General features: G+C 47.5%; 1 protein-coding gene across 1 annotated transcript; it reads right to left on the bottom strand.

The window, feature by feature from the left end:
- Positions 1–1,849: 1,849 nt before the first annotated feature.
- On the bottom strand, positions 1,850–18,893 carry LOC102490553 (zinc finger protein 665-like). The gene is given in 6 exon segments (XM_027770405.1): positions 1,850–1,945; positions 5,789–5,922; positions 7,195–7,339; positions 16,383–16,432; positions 16,844–17,587; positions 17,590–18,893. Coding segments are annotated over 6 exon segments (2,448 nt in total). The 5' UTR covers positions 18,869–18,893.
- Positions 18,894–19,259: the final 366 nt, after the last annotated feature.

The following is a 19,259-nucleotide window of genomic DNA, read 5'->3' as shown; positions in this document are numbered from 1 at the left end:
CTGGTAAGCAGAGATGATTATCAGTTGATGCGGCACAGCAGCCATCCTGTGATTAGAAGGAATGGTGTTGTGGGGCTCTCCAGCATGACTTATCCTCCGGTATCTGGCTTCCTCAAGAATGGTAGAGTAGTTCCTGTTCTTCCCTGAGGCAATGCAGGGCTGGCAACCATCATCTTCTCACTGTCCATAGGTAGAGAAAATCCTTCTGTACAGTATATTTCTCAATTGGTTTAAGACAGCTAAAGATTCTTTCTGTTGCTTATAGTTGTAAATTCTTAATCCTTGTTTTCGGCTTCAGCTTGCTGGTCCAGAGGCCACACGACCGCCCCGGAGGGGGGGGGCCGCCACACCTGCCGCCGCCTTGGCGCTGAGCCCCGGAGGGCCCGCACAAGTCCCAGCGCCAGTCGCAGCCATGGGGGCGGGGGCGCCCAGGGCCCGCCTCCCGCCCCCTGTGGGGTGATTCTTGACTCTTGCTTTTTATCTGTCTGGTTGGGGAGCACAGGCACCTTGTAGCAAAAACCTCTTAAATTTTTGTTAAAAAAAATAGTGAGAACGCACTGTGTAGACCTATGTGAAGGATGTCAATTTGGGGAACAGATGAATCTAAGAAAGAACATGTAATTAATGTTAATTTAAGAAACTTACTCTTTTTTTAAAAGAGATTTTTGTTACAGGGTGTGTGTGCTTTCCAGAGATGCAGAAGAGACACAGAAGCAAGAAGTCACCTGAGGGATGGTCCTGATTTATCACTTGGGAGTCCAATGCCTTGAGAGTATACCACCTGGGACCAGCAGTTAGCGTAATGGCTATGTTGCTGAACTCCCATGTAGCTGACCACAGTTCGAGTCCTGGACCTGGTGGCTTAATCTCACACCAGTCGCATGCCTGCATGCCCAAGATCCCGAGAGGAGAATGGAGGAGAACGGATTGAGGCATGGCCATTCCCCCCTGGGGGTGATTTCTCCCTTTCTGTCTTTCTGTCTCTTTCTGGGGAGCACATGTGCCCCTAGAGCAAAAACCTCTCCAAACACGTGGAGTCCAATGCCTTAACAGGCCAGAATTTAAGGAATCTAACTAAAGCTCTTAACAGCCAATAGTGTGGAGGGAAGGGGGGAGGGGTGCTGCCAGGCTCTATTTCCTGACTCTGGGGAGGATGACACAGGAAGATCACTTGAGTCCAGGAATTCTAGGCCAGCGTGGGCAATATCCATGCCTTTCTGCATTTCCCTCTTTTGGGGAGTTGGGTCTGGTGTGTTTCTGAAGCCACTGGGTGTGGGACTCTCCACATGCACAGCAACTGGGATTCAGCCACCTTAACCAGAGGCCACAGGCTGGCCCCAGGAATGACAGGATTGGGATAAACTTCAGCATGATCACCACATAAAGATCAAACAGGGCCAGCAGGTGGCACGGTGGTTACTGCCCAGGCCCTGTGAGAACCAGAATTTCAGGTAGCTGCAGAACCGGAGAAGGCAAGGACAGAAAGCCAGAGTCAGACTTGGGTACTGGAAAAAAAAAAAACAGGAAAAATTTTTACTTTATGACAAGCTCTCAGATGAGGTCCCGGGGTCTGGTGAGAAGCCGAGGGAGTCACACCCAGGGTGGGTGCTGCTCAGTCTCAAAAGGGTCGTTGTCCTATAGGTGGTCCTTGTCTGGCCAATGAAGGTCGCTGTTTCTGTTCAATTTTGACAGTGCCAAATGCTCCAGGCAGGAAGGTCTGTTCCAGTGCAGAGGCAGGAGCCCCTCAGAATGCAGAGGGTACATAAGGCTCTTGGAATACAGAGGGCCGATAAGGCTTTCCTCCCTCCATTTTCCCCCCTGACCCTACAAGCTATTAGGGGGCGTTGGCCTAGGGGTCATTCTCTAGGAGGGTCTTGAGGAAGGGGAGATTGGGGTGCAGGAGCATTTGGCTGACTGCCACTTGAGCAACAATGGATGCATGTTCCTTAAGAAAACAAGACACAGGATGCAAAGGAGAGGACTAAAAGAACAGCTGTCGAGGGTCCCAGGAGAGGCATTAACCGTGGTATTAGTGTCCACAGTCCGTTCCAACCTGCCCAAGAGTCTGCCGCTGCTTGTCTCTGTTTAGAGGCTAAATCTTTGAGTTGTTTGGCCATGTCGTGGACTACTTCTGATTTATTGGCATAGAAGCAGCATTCTTCCCCCCAGGAATAGACAAAGTTCACCCTTTTGGGCAGTGAGAAGATCTAGTTTCCTACGATTTTGTAGGACTACATCCGCTAGGGAGTCTAGCTGGACTTGTAAAGTTTCAACGATTTTTGCTACTTGGTCAAACCCATGTGCTAGGGCAGTGGACAGCTGTTGGTAACGAGTGGCAGAGGATGCGACTCCCCCAGCACTGGCTCCTATTCCGGCGGTCATTCTGAGTCCAGCCAAGAGAGAGAAACGGTATGGCTCTACGAACTCTACTGTGGGCTACCAGGGGCACATCGACCGCTGCTTTTCCCTCTGAGACATCTACTTGGGGGTAATAATTGCCCAGTTCAAGGCCCAGACCAGTTTGCTGGGAGGCATTGGTAAGCGTATGGTTCGCATGCTAAGTAGAATTCCAGCAACTGAGAGCACAACTTGGTATTATTTGCTGGGTGTATATTGATGCAGGTCACTCTGCCAACCTCAAAGGAACCCCGACTTGTGAAGCAGTTTTTTCTTTTTTTTTTTTTGGAGAGGTTTTTGCTATAGCGCGTGCGCTCACCAGACAGACAGAGACAGAGAGACAGAAAGCGAGAAATCACCCCCCAGGGGGGATGGCCACGCCGCAATCCCTTCTCCTCCAGTTTCCTCTCAGGATCTTGGGCACACATGCACAATTGCCCAACGTGAGTTTAAGCCACCGGGTCTGGGACTTGAACCACGGTTGACTACATGGGAGTCCAGCAACATAGCCATTACATTAACTGCTGGTCCCGTGAAGCAGTTTTTTTGTTTGTTTGTTTTTTTGAGAGATTTTCACTGTAGGGCGCGTGCGCTCGCCAGACAGACAGAGAGAGACATAGAGACAGAAAGCAAGAAATCACCCCCTAGCGGGGATGGTCACGCCGCAATCCCTTCTCCTCCATTCTCCTCTCGGGATCTTGGGCACGCACGCACACGCGCCCGGCGTGAGTTTTAAGCCACCGGGTCCGGGACACGAACTGCGGTCGACTACGTGGGAGTCCAGCGACATAGCCATTACGCTAACTGCTGGTTCCCGTGAAGCAGTTTTGAGGCTTGGAGTCGAAGTATATTTGGAAGATCGGTCCTTCTCGGACAGAAGTTAGATTAATTATTGGGTGTCATTAGTAGGTTGAGCTGGGTTGGCATATATGCAGGCAAGAGCCGTTTGGATACAAAGCCAGCAGCTGGATGCTAACTGGGGCTGTGCGCAGGTTAGGAGGGCATGTGTGGCGTTAATGAGTGAAATGACTTTCAGGTTGAGTTCGAGGTTTCTTCAGGAAACGGGATTTTAGCTTAATTTTTGAATTAATTTGTGTGTTGCGTTTGGACGGCAGCTTGTCTCTGAAAGGCACTTGCGCCTCCATCTGGAAGCTCGTGTTCTCTAAGACCAGTGTAACATACCCACTTTCCGGCAGGGGAGCACATGTAGTCGTCATGGTTTCCTTTGCTCTTTCCTAAGTAATGTTTCCCAGCACCCTGGCATTGTCTGGTTGTTGATGAGTCAATGCAGGCGTTTTTGCCCTCTTCTTGGTGTATAAACACCAGCAAGGTTGAGAGCCCTACAATTACAGGCTTGGGGGAGGTGGGCTGTGTTGTAAATCGGACGGTTTCCTGCTGGATAGTCTGATTACATCATTTGAGGCAAGGAATGGAACTGGCCTCGGTCAGTTTGAGGAGTCTCCAGACTTGGCCCCTTATCTGAGACCTCTGAGCCTCCAGTAAGAAATTCATACACTGGGACCAGCAGTTAGCATAATGGCTATGTCGCTGGACTCCCATGTAGTCGACCACGGTTCTAGTCCCAGACCCAGTGGCTTAAAACTCACACCGGGCGTGTGTGCCCAAGATCCCGAGAGGAGGAGAATGGAGGAGAAGGGATTGTGGCGTGGCCATCCCCCCTGGGGGGTGATTTCTCGCTTTCTGTCTCTATGTCTCTCTCTGTCTGTCTGGCAAGTGCATGCGCCCTATAGGGGAAACCTCTCCAAATAAAAAGAAAAAGAAATTCTGGCACAGGGAGATCAGTAGGATGACTAATTGTAGGAAGGGGTGGATTCTGGGTGCAATTGTGGGGGTGAGGTAGTCCCAGTCAGCCAGTCTAGGTTTTTTAGACTGATTATGAGCCCCAGAGTAGGAGGTATATTATTGCTAATAATAGATGTTTTCTGCAGGGCCGGCAAGTGGCATGGTGGTTAAAGGCGCTGGACTCCCACATGGCCAACCACGGTTCAAGTCTCGGACCTGGTGGCTTGCTTTCTCACTTCCTCTCTCTCTCTCTGTCTCTCTCTGATCAAACTGGAAAATAATAATGATAATAATAATAAATAAAGTTAAAATAAAATAATTCATTTTTTTTTTTTGAAGAGATTTTCACTGTAGGGCGCGTGCACTCGCCAGACAGACAAAGAGAGACATAGAGGCAGAAAACGAGAAATCACCCCCCAGGGGGGATGGTCACGCCGCAATCCCTTCTCCTCCATTCTCCTCCTCTCGGGATCTTGGGCACGCACGCACACGCGCCCGGCGTGAGTTTTAAGCCACCGGGTCTGGGACACGAACCGCGGTCGACTACGGGGGAGTCCAGCGACATAGCCATTGCGCTAACTGCTGGTTCCCAAAATAAAATAATTCTTTAAAAAAAAAAATAGATGTTTTCTGGGAGTCCACTCCGGTGGGGCTACTGAGTCCAGGCCAACGGAGAGGACTAGGGCAACTGTCAAAGGAAGAGAGAGGAGCAGATAGGAGTGGGAAAGAATTGGCATAGGCCCTAGAATTAGGGGTCCAGGAGCCGTAAGTTGGAGCTTGCTGGGGCCAAGCTGGGTGGATTTCCAGTTGGAGTGGGAGCTCTTTTCAGTCTGAAAAAGTGATACCAGCAGGGTTTACCCAGCAGTTTAACTGCAGTTGGGGTAGTGAGTATAACCGTGTAGAGGCCTGATCATTTAGCCTGTAAAGAACCCGGAGAGAAATCCTGTCAGAGTGCCGAGTCTCCCGGGTATAGGATTGGAGGGGTTTTAGTGGATGGGATCTGTGGTAAGGCTCTGTTGGCATGCTCTCATAGAAGGGCCCGGAGGGCCAGGTAATCTGCCAAAGGTGGTACCTGGGCAGGCAGGTGATGGTTAATTAGGAAGGGCCTGCTGTAAAGCAATTCGAAAGGGCTAAGGCCAGTGGGCTTTTAGGGAGTAGCCCTGAGCCGGGTAAGGACAATGGGGAATAGGTCTGGCCACCCCTGCTGAAGTTCTAACGTGAGTTTGGTAAGGTGTGTTTTAAGGGGGCCAGCAGTTAGCGTAATGGCTAAGTCGCTGGACTCCCACATAGTCGACCACGGTTCAAGTCCCGGACCCGGTGGCTTAAACTCACGCCGGGCACATGTGTGTGCGTGCCCAAGATCCCAAGAAGAGAATGGAGGAGAAAGCATTGCGGCATGGCCATCCCCCCTGGGGGGTGATTTCTCACTTTCTGTCTCTCTGTCTGGGGAGCGCACACACCCTATAGTAAAAACCTCTTAAAAAAAAAAAAAAGAAAGAAGGGCATTGGCTCTCTCTACCTCACCCGAGCACTGAGGTCTATGGAGCCTCCAGGTGATGCTGAGAGCCTGGCTGATTTGTTGGGTCACCTGTGAGATGAATGCAGGTCTGTTGTCCAACTGGATGCTGGACGGGAGTCTGAAGCGAGGCATAATGCGTTGAAGAAGAATGTTGGTGACTGTTTCAGCAGTTTCCCGGGTAGTGGGGAAGGCCTCTACCCAACCTGAAAAAGTGTCCATGAGAGTAAGGAGGCATTTAAAATGTTTGTGTTGAGGCATATGAGTGAAATCGATTTGCCAATCTTCACAAGGAATATGTCTGTGGAGTTGGTGGGTTGGGAACTTGGGATGGAGGCCACCCTGAGGCCTGGTAGAGGCGCAGGTGGTGCAGGCATTATGAATGGTGGAGATCATTGTGCATAGGGAGGGATGATAGAACAGGGGCTGTAGGAAGTGATACAGGGGCCACGGACCTAGATGAAGAGAATCATGAATCTGGGTGAGGAGGGTGTGGGCTTGGGCATCCGGCAAGGCTAAGCGGCCATCTGGGAGGGACAGTCATCCATTATCCAGTCGAGTGGCTCCATGGTCCTGTTGAATGTGGAAAAGTTCCTGCTGTGAAGAAAAGGGTTTGGGTGTTGAGAGAAGAACAGGACGGGTTATTGGCCGAAGAGGCCCTCAGTTGTCTGGCCATGGAGGCAGCCCTTGCGTTGCCCAAAGCTATTGGATCTGCTGAGGCCTGGTGTCCTTTGCAATGTCCAATTGCCAGTTCAGATGGGAGTTGGAGTGCCTGGAGTAAATCCGATATTAGGTCAGCATTTATTATAGGGGAGCCCTGAGGAGTAAGGAAGCCGCGTTCTTTCCATATGGCCGCATGGCTATGTACGATGAGGAAGGCACACTTGGAGTCTGTATAGATGTTGACTCTCTTGTCTTTGGACAGCTGTAGAGCCCTAATGAGGGCATAAAGTTGGGCCGCTGGGATGTAGTTCCCAGTGGGAGAGTATTCACCTCCAATATGGAGTCGGGGGTGACTACTGCATAGGCCGCCTTTTGAGAGCCCTGAGGTATGGGTCGTCAGCTGTCATCTACAAATAAAGTGAGGGTAGGGTCTCTTATGGGAATAGCAGCAAGTCCGAGTTGCGTCATGTGGGAGAGAACAATTACTTCGAGGCAGGAGTGAGATGGAGTACCATCCAAGGAGGAAGCCAGGGTAAATGAAAAGAGTGGCAGGCAGTGGAGGGTTATGGAAGGATTTCGATGAAAAAGAAGTGAATTTCTTAGATTCACGAAGGGTGGGCAGAGAATGGGAAGAACTCGGTGACTGAGTAGGTCCTGAAAGTGGTAAGGACATTAAGAGGCTGAAGGACAGGGAGTTTGAGGGCCTCTTCAGTCAAGGCAGTTGCTGCCACCAGGGCTCAAAGGCAGGGTTGCATCTAATTGGTGTGAGAGGTAGTCAACAGGGCAATATATGGGGCCGAGTGGATGCGCCATACCCGAACATTCATCCATGAAGAGGACAAATGGAAGGGTCAGGTTAGGCAGGGTCAAGGGAGGAGAGGTGAGCAGTCTGGCAAACACAGCAAAAGACGCAACCGTTCCTGGGGAAGAGAGATCTCTTTCGGGAGACTCTTTGGCTGCCTGATGTAGAGGGCGAGCTAGAGTGGCAAAGGTGGGAATCCAATGCCTGAAGAATCCTACAAAGCCCAAGAACGACCGGATGGCATCAGCCGTCAGAGGCAGTTAAAGAGTTCTGGTAGTCCGGAGCTGGTCAGTTGTGAGTGCCCTGGTTGTACAAGTCAAGGAAAGCCCTAGGTATGTGACAGTTGGGCTGAACAGCTGGGTCTTTGAGGGAGAAACTCGGTACCCTCTGGTGCCCAGGAAATTAAAGAGGGTAGCCGCCTGAGCCCAAGAGTCTCGTAATAAAGGGCTACAAATAAGCAAGTCACCTATATATTGTAGAACTATAGGTGGGTGGAGGGGAGGGGACAGTCCTTGAGGTCCTTAGCCGGCACTTGGCCAAAATGATGAGGACTATCACGAAAACCCTGAGGCAAGACAGTCCAGGTGGGCTGCTGGGAGGTGCTATGGTCTGGATCTTCCCAGGTAAAAATGAAGAGAGAGTAAGAGTCAGGGTGAAGGGGAATAGTAGAGAAAGTGTCCTTGAGGTCCAGTACAGAGACATGGGTGGTAGAAGGAGGTATATGTGACAGAAGGGTGTAGGGATTTGGAACTATTAGGTGTAGGGGAACTACAGATGAATTGATTATGCGGAGGTCTTGGACTAGACGATTCAAGTCCTGGACCTGGTGGCTTAAACTCACACCGGGTACTGCCCAAAATCCCGAGGAGAATGGAGTCAGGACTGCAGTGTGGCCATCCCCCCTGGGGGGTGATTTCTCACTTTCTGTCTCTCTTTCTGGCAAATGCATGCACCCTATAGTAAAACATTTTTTAAAAAAGATAACGAAATTGGAAACTGGACAAGAGAAAAAAACAGAAGGGTCTTTGAGTTTAATGAGTATAGCGGTATGGTAAGAGGCCACTGAAGAAGAGGTGTCCCATACTATGGGGTTAACTTGATCTGGAAAGATGGGTGGGGAGGAAGATTCTAGAGAGTCAGGTGAACAGGCAGCTTGACAAAGGAGGCCAAGGAAAGGAGAGAGTGATGTGTAGTTTTATTGTTTTTTATTTATTTATTTATTTACTTATTTATTTATTTTTGAGAAGATTTTTGCTATAGGGCGTGTGCGCTCGCCAGACAGACAGACAGAGACAGAGAGACAGAAAGTGAGAAATCACACCCCTGGGGGGATGGCCATGCCGCAATCCCATGCCCATTCTTCTCTAGAGATTTTGGCCATGCACACACATACCTGGCGTGAGTTTCAAGCTGTTGGGTCCAGGGTTCAAATAATAGTCAACCATGATGAAGTCCAGGCCCCAGCCACTATGCTACCTGCTGGCTCCAGTTCTTTTCTAAAAAATCCTTTGAAATGGAATGAGCAGACGATGTAATAGTTACATTGCTGGGCTCCCATAGTTGTCCACGATTCCAGTACTGGATCCAGTGACTTTAAATTCACGCCAGGTGTATGTCTGCATGCCTGAGAACCCAACAGGAGAGTGGAGAAGGATTGCACATGGCCATATCTCTGAGGGGTGATTTCCCTCTTTCTGCCTCTGTTTCTATCTCTGCAGAAAGTGTACGTGCCCTATAGTAAAAATCTGTATTTAAAAAAACATGGAAGGACCAGCACTTGGTGTAATGGCTGTGTCACTGGACTCCCATGTAGTCAACTGTGGTTCGAGTCCTGGACCCGGTGGCTTAAAATAATGCCAAGCACGTGTGCGTGCATGTCCAAGATGCCGAGAGGAGAATGGAGAAGGGCGCATGCGCCCTGTAGCAAAAACCTCTCCAAAAAAAAAAGAAAGAATTATTTATTTTTAATTTATATTTATTTATTTAAATTTAACCAAAGAGAGACAGAGAGAAAGCCACTAGGCCCAGAACTTGAACCATGGTTGGCCATGTGGGAGTGTCCAGCACTTTAACCACCATACCACCTGCTGGTTCCTATTTAATTGCTTTTTATAAAAGATTTTTTTGGGGGGCTGGTAGGTAGTGTGGTGGTTGGGGTACTAGTTTCCCATATGGTCAGCAGTGGTTCAAGTCTTGGACCAGGGAGGTTTCTTTCTTGCTTTCATTTTTTTCTCTCTTTCTGGTTAATTTTTTTTTTTTTTTTGAGAGGTTTTTGCTATAGGGCACATGCACTCGCCAGACAGAGACAGAGAGATAGAAAGCGAGAAATCACCCCCCATGGGGGATGGCCACGCCGCAATCCCTTCTCGATTCTCCTCTCAGGATCTTGGGCACACATACACACGTGCCCGGCGTGAGTTTTAAGCCACTGGGTCTGCGAAGCGAACCGTGGTCGACTACGTGGGAGTCCAGCGACATAGCCAATCCGCTCACTGCTGGTTCCCTCTGGTTAAATTTTAAAATAACAAATGGAATTAAATAATTCATAGGGTCATCAGATTGCATAATGGCTACTGCACTGGACTCCCGTGGCTCAAACTCACACCAGGCATGTGTGCATGCGTGCCCAGGATCCTGAGAGTAGAATGGTGGAGAAGGGATTGCAGGTTGGCCATCCCCCCTGGGGGTGGTTTCTTGCTTTCTGGTGCGTGCATGCGTCCTATAGCCAAAACCTCTCAAATAAACAATTCTTTTAAAAGCCATTTGTTTTTGAGAGATTCTTGCTGTATGGCGTGTGCACGTGCAGAGAGAGAGAAAATGAGAATTCACCTCCCCCGGGGGATGGACAGGCCAGTCTTCTTCATTCTCGGGATCTTGGCCATGCATGCACATGTGACTGCTGTGAGTTTTAAGTTACCAGGCCTGGGACTCAAACTGCAGTCGACTAAGTGGAGGTCCAGTCATGCAACCATGACGCCATCTGCTGGCCCCCAAAATGATTTTGTTTTGCAGAGATTTTGGCTGTAGGGTGTTGTGTGCTCACCAGAGACAGACAACAAGTAAAAAATAACCTCCCAGGCAATGGCCATGCTGTGATCCCTTATCCTCCAGTCTCCTCTCTGGGCTTTGAGCATACACACACACATGCCTGGCATGAGTTTCAAGTCTCCAAGTCCAGGACTCAAACCTGGTCAGTCATGTGGGAATCCAGTAATATAATCATTATGCCATGTGCTGATGGTCACCATTATTTTTAAAAAATTAATCAGGTTGGGGACCAGAATGTAGCTTAATGGTTAAGGTGCCGGATACTCCCACATGGCTGACCGCAGTTCGAGTCCTGGACCTCATGGCTTGATTTCTCAATTTCTCTAAGTTTTTCTGTGTTTCTCTCTGGTCAAAATAAAATAAATGAATAAACAAACAAACAAACAAAAAGAAGTAATCCGAGAAAGAAAGGAAAATTGAGTAAACAAACCATCAGCTTTAGGACTTGAATCTAGTCAGCCATGTAAGAATCCAGTGCCTTACCACACCACCCACTGGCTCCCAGATGCAGACATTTTTCAAAGGGCCAGTCCCTGGGGTCCTGAGCTGAAGGAATAAGGCTTGTGGTGTAAGGTCAATGAGCACAATGGATAGCACATTGGACTATTTTTTTTCTTAAAGAATTACTCAAACCGTGGTTGGCCATGTGGGAGTGTCCAGTACCTTAACCATCATGCCACCTGCTGGTCCCCAGTTCACTGGACTTCCAATAGGTAGGGGAGGTAGGGTGGACCCTCGGTGAAGAGGTTAAGCCGATCCTATGGGGCAAACCGTAATTTAAATAGTGATCCCAGTCCCTTGAAAAACAGGCCAAGGTACTGTGGGCCATACCCAGAAAACTAAAAAAACAGGACAGGGAGCAATAAAGAACATGGGATTGGAGAGTGAATATCCTATACTGGGATGGTGCATTAGCTCTCTTCTTGCCTTCACTTTCTGTCATCAAAAAAATAAATACGGACCAGCAGTTGGCGTAATGGCTATGACACTGGACTCCCATGTAGTCAACCAGTTTGAGTCCTAGAACTGGTGGCTTAAACTCATGCCAGGTGCATGTACGTTCAAGTCCACAATCTCGTGAGGAGAATGGAGGAGAAGGGATGGTGATGTGGCCATCCACCCTGGGTGGTGATTTCTTGCTTTCTGTCTCTCTGGTTCTCTCTCGCTTTCTGGAGAGCGCACATGCCCTATAGAAAAAAAAAACTCCCCCAAAAATAAAAGAATAGAAATAAATAAATGGAGCAGACAGATGGTGTAGTTGTTAAGGGAGCTAAACTCCCAAATGGCCAACTGAGGTTCAAGTCCCAGACCTGGTGGCTTGCTATCTCACTTTCCTTCTTTCTCACTATGTCACTCTCTGATAAAAAGAATGAAAGTTAAACAAAATAATTATTCTTTTTTAAAAAAGGTAACAACTGGGGACCAGCAGTTAGCATAATGGCTATGGCGCTGGCCGCCCACATTGTCAACCGCGGTTCGAGTCCTGGACCCAGTGGCTGAGAACTCACGCCGGGCGCGTGTGTGCGTGCGTGCCCAAGATCCCGAGAGGAGAATGGAGGAGAAGGGATTGCAGCATGACCATCCCCCCTGGGGGGTGATTTCTCGCTTTCTATCTCTCTGTCTCTGTCTGTCTGGTGAGCGCACGTGCCCTATAGCAAAAACCTCTCTTTAAAAAAAAAAAAGGTAACAACTCTGTACATACTGGTTTGTTTTCGTTTCTAGTTTTAGTTTTTGCTATAGGCTACATGCACACACTGGAGAGAAACAGGGAGGGAGATGGGGCAAGGGAAGACAGAGGAAAAAAAATAAACCCAGAAGGCAGATGGCCACATAACAATCCTTTTTCCATTCCCCTTCCCAGGTTTTGAGAACACACACATACACACACAGCGTGGTTTTAACCTACTATTTCTGGGACTTGAACCACACACTTGGCCGTATGGGATCCAGTACCTTAAACTCCATGCAACCTGCTGGCCTTGGAACATGTGAAAATATTACCTAGTAACAAACTATGGTGTGTCATACTTCAGCCTTTCCATAGCATTTAAGGGCCCTGAGTACTCGTTAAGGATGAGCAACCTGTGTACCTGTCACACACGAGAGGTTATTAGTTGTAGATGGGGGCTGCAATCTCCAGTCACAGATCTGAGTACCTGTGTCCATGACAAAAACCTGGACTTCTATTAAAAGCACATACTTTTTCCAATTTCCTGCAGATCATGGGAAAATATCCAGAGCATCACACATCCTTTGGTTACCAATAGAAAACATTAGCAGTTGTAAAACCATCAGGACCATGTGACAGAAACTACAACAGGCCTTGACACCTCGAGGTGACAAATGGCTAAGGGAGCTGGACCTCACCTGGCTTACTGTAGTTCTGGGTCCAGCCCCGGCTACTTGAAAATCACACCAGGTGTGCACACATGTCCAAAACCAGGGCAGGATGGAGAAACAGACCGACTGCATGTGACAACACTGCTTTGATGGGTGCTCACTTCATTGCCCTGGGGCCAATACGTGCACCCTCGGACAGTAATTAAAAAGAAAAAATGGTCAGATTTGTGGCATGGTGGTACTTGGTCGAAAAAATAATGGCTGCTACATGAAAATGGCAGTTCAAACTGAGTTTCATTAGCCTGAAACATGACAGGAATGTAATAAAAATGCCCAGGGTCCCACGGGCTGAGGACGGGAGGGAGGGTGTTTCAGTGTGACCAGACCCCATGCAGGTTACCTCTCTCTCCCTTATATGCAGGCACTCTACCACTAATAAAGCAAAGCAATAAAACATGCGGTTGTTTTTGTTTATCCTAGAAGGCATGTATGCTCCCCAGCAAGAAACAATGACGAAGCACCTCATATGGGGGATGGGGATGGCCATGCTGCAATCCCTCTTCTTCCATTCTCCTCCTGGATGTGAGCATGCACATGTGTGCCTGGTGTTTTTCAAGCCCTGACACCCTGGACTTAAACCACAAAGTTTGCCTTGTGGGATCCCGTCCCTAACCAGCATGCCACCGGCTGACCTGCACAATGAGTTTCTATTGTTCTTTCTGTAGAGGTTTTACCTATAGGCGCGTGCACTCGCCAGACAGATGGAGTGAGACATAGAGACAGAAAGCAAGAAATCACCCCCCCAGGAGGGATGGCCATGCCGCAATCCCTCCTCCTCCATTCTCCTCTCGAGATCTTGGGCACGCATGCACACGCGCCCGGTGTGAGTTTTAAGCCACCGGGTCAAGGATGCAAACCATGGTCGACTACGTGGGAGTCCAGTGACAAAGACATTATGCTAACTGCTGGTCCCAGAGTTTCTATTTTTTTTTAAAAAAAGAATTATTCTTCAATTTGACCAGAGGGACAAAGGAAGCCACCAGGTCTGAGACTTGAACTGCGGTCAACCAACTCTGTGGGAGTCCAGTGCCAGAGTCACCATGCCACAATTTGGCTTCAGTTTCTTTTTCTTAACTGTAGTGCACATGTACTCACCAAGGGAAAAAGGAAGAGAGATAAGGTTAGAAATTACTCCCCTGGGTTAGGGCCACTGGGCTTTCCCTTCTGATTCCTCCCCTTGAGATTTTGAGAACACACAGGTAACCAGCTTTTTAAAAATTTTTTTGAAGCAGTTTTTGCAATAGGGCTGAAACATGACAGGAATGTAATAAAAATGCCCAGGGTCCCACGGGCTGAGGACGGGAGGGAGGGTGTTTCAGTGTGACCAGACCCCATGCAGGTTACCTCTCTCTCCCTTATATGCAGGCACTCTACCACTAATAAAGCAAAGCAATAAAACATGCGGTTGTTTTTGTTTATCCTAGAAGGCATGTATGCTCCCCAGCAAGAAACAATGACGAAGCACCTCATATGGGGGATGGGGATGGCCATGCTGCAATCCCTCTTCTTCCATTCTCCTCCTGGATGTGAGCATGCACATGTGTGCCTGGTGTTTTTCAAGCCCTGACACCCTGGACTTAAACCACAAAGTTTGCCTTGTGGGATCCCGTCCCTAACCAGCATGCCACCGGCTGACCTGCACAATGAGTTTCTATTGTTCTTTCTGTAGAGGTTTTACCTATAGGCGCGTGCACTCGCCAGACAGATGGAGTGAGACATAGAGACAGAAAGCAAGAAATCACCCCCCCAGGAGGGATGGCCATGCCGCAATCCCTCCTCCTCCATTCTCCTCTCGAGATCTTGGGCACGCATGCACACGCGCCCGGTGTGAGTTTTAAGCCACCGGGTCAAGGATGCAAACCATGGTCGACTACGTGGGAGTCCAGTGACAAAGACATTATGCTAACTGCTGGTCCCAGAGTTTCTATTTTTTTTTAAAAAAAGAATTATTCTTCAATTTGACCAGAGGGACAAAGGAAGCCACCAGGTCTGAGACTTGAACTGCGGTCAACCAACTCTGTGGGAGTCCAGTGCCAGAGTCACCATGCCACAATTTGGCTTCAGTTTCTTTTTCTTAACTGTAGTGCACATGTACTCACCAAGGGAAAAAGGAAGAGAGATAAGGTTAGAAATTACTCCCCTGGGTTAGGGCCACTGGGCTTTCCCTTCTGATTCCTCCCCTTGAGATTTTGAGAACACACAGGTAACCAGCTTTTTAAAAATTTTTTTGAAGCAGTTTTTGCAATAGGGCACGTGCGCTCACAAGACACAGAGAGAGAGACAGAAAGCCAGAAATCACCCCCCAGGAGGGATGGCCATGCCACAATCCCTTCTCCTCCGTTCTCCTCTTGGGATCCTGGGCACGCACGCACACACACCTCACGTGAGTCTAAGCCACCGGGTCCAGGACGTGAACCACAGTCGACTACATGGGAGTCCAGGGACAGCCATTACGCCAACTGCTGGTCCCAGTACCCGGCTTTTGAAGCTGCTGGGTCTGGAATTTAAACCACGCATAAAGTAATCTCTCCACCGTAATCTCAGTTTCACCTGATGGACTCACCATGGATTTTTATATATTCATTTCAAGAATAGTTTCAGTAATTAAGAAAAAAACAAACTACCACCACAGGGTGCATGCTTTTGCCCAACAAAAGACAGATTCAGACAGAGATAAAGAGCACCTCAGTGGGGCATAATCACGCCACAAATCCTGTTGTGTCTCCACCTTGTCAGGACACTGGGCACGAACCCACAGCACTCACCTCGGAATGCCAGGACGGGGACTTACACCCGGCAGTCAGCACTTGTGAAGCAGCTCTCCTGTCCACTAGGTCGTGGGACAGCCTCTCACCACCCTTTTACACTCTTATTACCCTTGGACTTGCACTTTATGGCTTATTTGGCACACTTGCAAAGGCATGTAAAAATATGACATGCCGCAGGTTTTACAGGGATGCAGGTTTTAGGGTGTTAGGATTTGAAAGTAATCTACTAAAAAATTCCCTATCATAATCCCTGAGAAGATGGAAGGGAAAAAATAATTTATACCTCAACTGCAAGAGATGAGTACATGTATAAAAACTGTTTTTTTTGTTTATTCCACCTTGAAAAAACTTGTTACCTATCTTTCAACTTTAGGGATTTCATGGTAAATGTATTTTTTTTTTTTGAGGGGGGAAGAGGTTTTTGTTATAGGGCGTGTATGCTCCCAGAAAGACAGAGGGAAACGGAAAGCAAGAAATGACCACCACTCCCCCCAGGGGGGATGGCCATGCCACAATCACTTCTCTTCCATTCTCCTCTTAGGATCTTGGGCACGCACACGCACATGGCATGAGTTTAAGCCACCAGGTTCAAGACTCAAACTGGGGTTGACTACATTCCGCTACCGGCTGGTCCACCAATGGTCAATGTTAAGTGGCAGTCATGAACAAATATAGGGATGAATAAAATTAAGTTGGAAAAAGAACATGATTCAGGGACTGACAAGTGATGGGGTGGTTAAGGGTGCTGGACTCCGCCACATGGCTGGCCGTGGCTCGAGTCCCAGACATGGCAGCTTGCTTTCTCACTTTCCCTTTCACTCTCGTACTGTCCCTCTCTAGTCAAGTTTAAATAAAGAATTAGAGTTAAACAAAATAATTTTAACGACAACAAAAAAGAACATGATTTATTCATCATTAATATATTAAATTTTGGGAGCCGGTAGGTGACATAGTGGTTGACGTGCTAGACTGCCATATGACCAACTGTGGTTTGAGACCCGGACCCGGCAGCTTTCTTCTTCACTTTTCCTATCTCTGAGCAAATAGAAAAAACAATAATGCATGAAATTAAATAATATTTTAAAAGAAAATATACAAAATTTTATTAACTTGTAAACTATATGATATATTCTGAATTAAACCTTTTTTTAAGAATTATTTACCTTTTTTTCCAATAATTCTTTTACAAAATTATTAAAAAGGAGTAATTTAAACAGAAAACCTTTTTATATTCATTATATTTTTTGTGGTTTCTATCCAGTATGAACTATCTAATGTCTGGAGAGGTGTAAAACCATTTGAAAAATTTGCCACACTTATTAGCTGTGGAAGGTTTCTTATCAGTACAAATTGCCTGATGCCCTGTGAAGATTGAAAGCACACTAATTGAACTTTCCCCAACCTCTTGTGAGGTGTGATCACTGCAGATGTGGTCACATTAGTTACCTTTGCAAGGTTTCGCTGTAGCATGAGTTCTCTCATGTCGTTCAAGATGTGATCGGGAACGGAAGGCTTTGCTGCACTCAGAACACCCGTAAGGTCTCTCCCCAGTGTGAATCTTCCAATGATCAGTTAGGATAGACTGCTGAGTGAAGGCTTTACCACATCTGCTACAGCTGTAAGGCCTCTCTCCAGTATGCATTCTCTGATGCTTAATAAGAGCTGATCGCACAATGCATGCTTTGCCACACTCGCTACATTTGTAAGGTTTGTCTCCAGTATGAATTTTTCGATGAAGTTTAAGTTTAGTGCTGCTCCCCAGTGACTTGCCACATTCATCACATTTGTAAGGCTTCTCTCCAGTGTGAACTCTCCGGTGAGTTGCAAGGCCAGAAGAATGACGGAAGCCTTTCCCACATTCCTTACACTTGAACGGTTTCTCTCCAGTGTGAATTCTGCCGTGACGAGCAAGGTCTACAGGGTGCCTGAAGAACTTGCCACACTCGTTACATCGGTGAGGTTTCTCTCCCGTGTGAATCGCTAGATGGTTAGTCAGGCTGTAGGACACCCTAAAGGCTTTCCCACACTCATGGCACTTGTAAGGTTTCTCTCCAGTGTGAATACGCACATGGCCCTTGAGGTGTGAACTGCGACCAAAGACCTTGCCACATTCGTTACATTTGTATGTTTTCTTTCCAATATGAATATTCCGATGAACAGTAAGGTTTGAAGACAAACGAAAGACTTTGATTCATTACATTTGAAAGGTTTCTCTCCAGTATGGATTCTCTGATGGTTAATAAGGTTTCTGCGGTCAGAAAAGGCTCTGCCACATTCACTACACTTGTGAGGTTTCTCTCCACTATGAAATCTACGATGCACTGCAAGGTGTGAACTGGTGCTAAAGACCTTGCCACATTCATTACACTTGTAAGGTTTCTCTCCAGTGTGAATTCTCTGATGACCAACAAGGGTTGAAGACTGACGGAAGACTTTGCCACACTCATTACATTCATAGGGCTTTTCGCCAGTATGAATTTTCACATGTTCTCTAAGTATCGATCTTTGTGTAAAAGCTTTACCACATTCACTGCATTTGTAAGGTTTCTCTCCAGTGTGAATTCTACGATGACTTGCAAGGTTTGAACTCTGAGTATACACCTTGCCACACACATCACATTTATATTGTTTTCCTCTGCTATGGATCCTTTCATGTATAATGAGCTTTGAGCTACTTTTAAAGGCTTTACCACACATTTTACACTGGGCACGTTTCTCCCTAGAATGAATTCTACAATGACGTGCAAGGTTTGATTCTTGTTTAAAGACCTTTCCACAAACATCACATTTATATAGTTCTTCTTTTGTATGGATTTTCTGACTTAGAGCACGGTGTGAGTGTTCACTAAAAGCTTTGCCAGACCGATTACCCTGGAAAGATTTCTTCCTCCTGCCTGCTCTCTGATCTTGGGTGAGTAATGAACAGTCTATAAAATTACGCCCATCTTCACGATCAGTGACGGCTTTGACACTGGGAACAATTGTCTGGAGTGGTGAAACTACAGGACTTTGCTTATCAGAGTTCTCAACTCCCTTCTGTTCATACGGTCCCCTACTACCTTTAAGTTCCTGCACCGCTGGTGGATGTGACTGCAAGCTGAAGTCAAGGTCACTAGGAACAGGCCTGTTTCTTACACCCCTTCTTTTGGGACCAACAACTCTCCCAGTCTGCTCTTCCTCACGGGTCATAGGATCTGCTTGGTGTGGGTTTTCTTCTTCTCTCCACTCACAGGCAGGGGCATGTGTGTTTTTCTGGACTTGCATGAAGGGAAACTCTTCGGTCCCATGGCTTTCATGTCCCTCCACCATCACTGTTGGCAATACTTCTCCTGAAGGACGAAAGCCTTTGGCTGGTAATTTCTGAAAGGCATCTGCAGGATGTAAGAACCACAGGTTTCTGATTAGAGACAATAAATTGATTTCCAGGGACACGCATGTGGTATAGTGGGTAAAGGCACTGTGCTCCCACATGGCCAACTGCAGTTTGAGTCCCAGATGTGGCAGCTTGCTTTCTCACTTTCTCTCTGTCCCTCTCTGGTCAAATTAAAATAAATAAATAAAGCTAGAGTTATTTTTCTTTAAAAATTAATTGCCCAGGACCAGCAGTTGGCGTAATGGCTATGTCGTTGGACTCCCACGTAGGCGACTACAGTTCAAGTCCTGTTCCCGGTGGCTTAACACATGCTGGGTGTGTGTGCGTGCATGACAAAGATCCCAGGAGGAGAATAGAGAAAAAAGAGATTACGGCATGGCCTTCCCTCCTGGGGGTGATTTCCGCTTTCGGTCTCTGTTTCTGTCTTTGTGGTGGGCGCACGTCCACTATAGTGATAACCTCACTCCCGAAAAAAAAAAAAAATCCGAA

This window comes from Tupaia chinensis, unplaced genomic scaffold (assembly GCF_000334495.1).
Source record: "Tupaia chinensis unplaced genomic scaffold, TupChi_1.0 Scaffold000131_1, whole genome shotgun sequence".
In the NCBI taxonomy this organism is placed as follows: Eukaryota; Metazoa; Chordata; class Mammalia; order Scandentia; family Tupaiidae; genus Tupaia; species Tupaia belangeri.
Note: the sequence above shows the minus strand (reverse complement) of the source record. Positions and strands in the feature narration are given on the sequence as shown.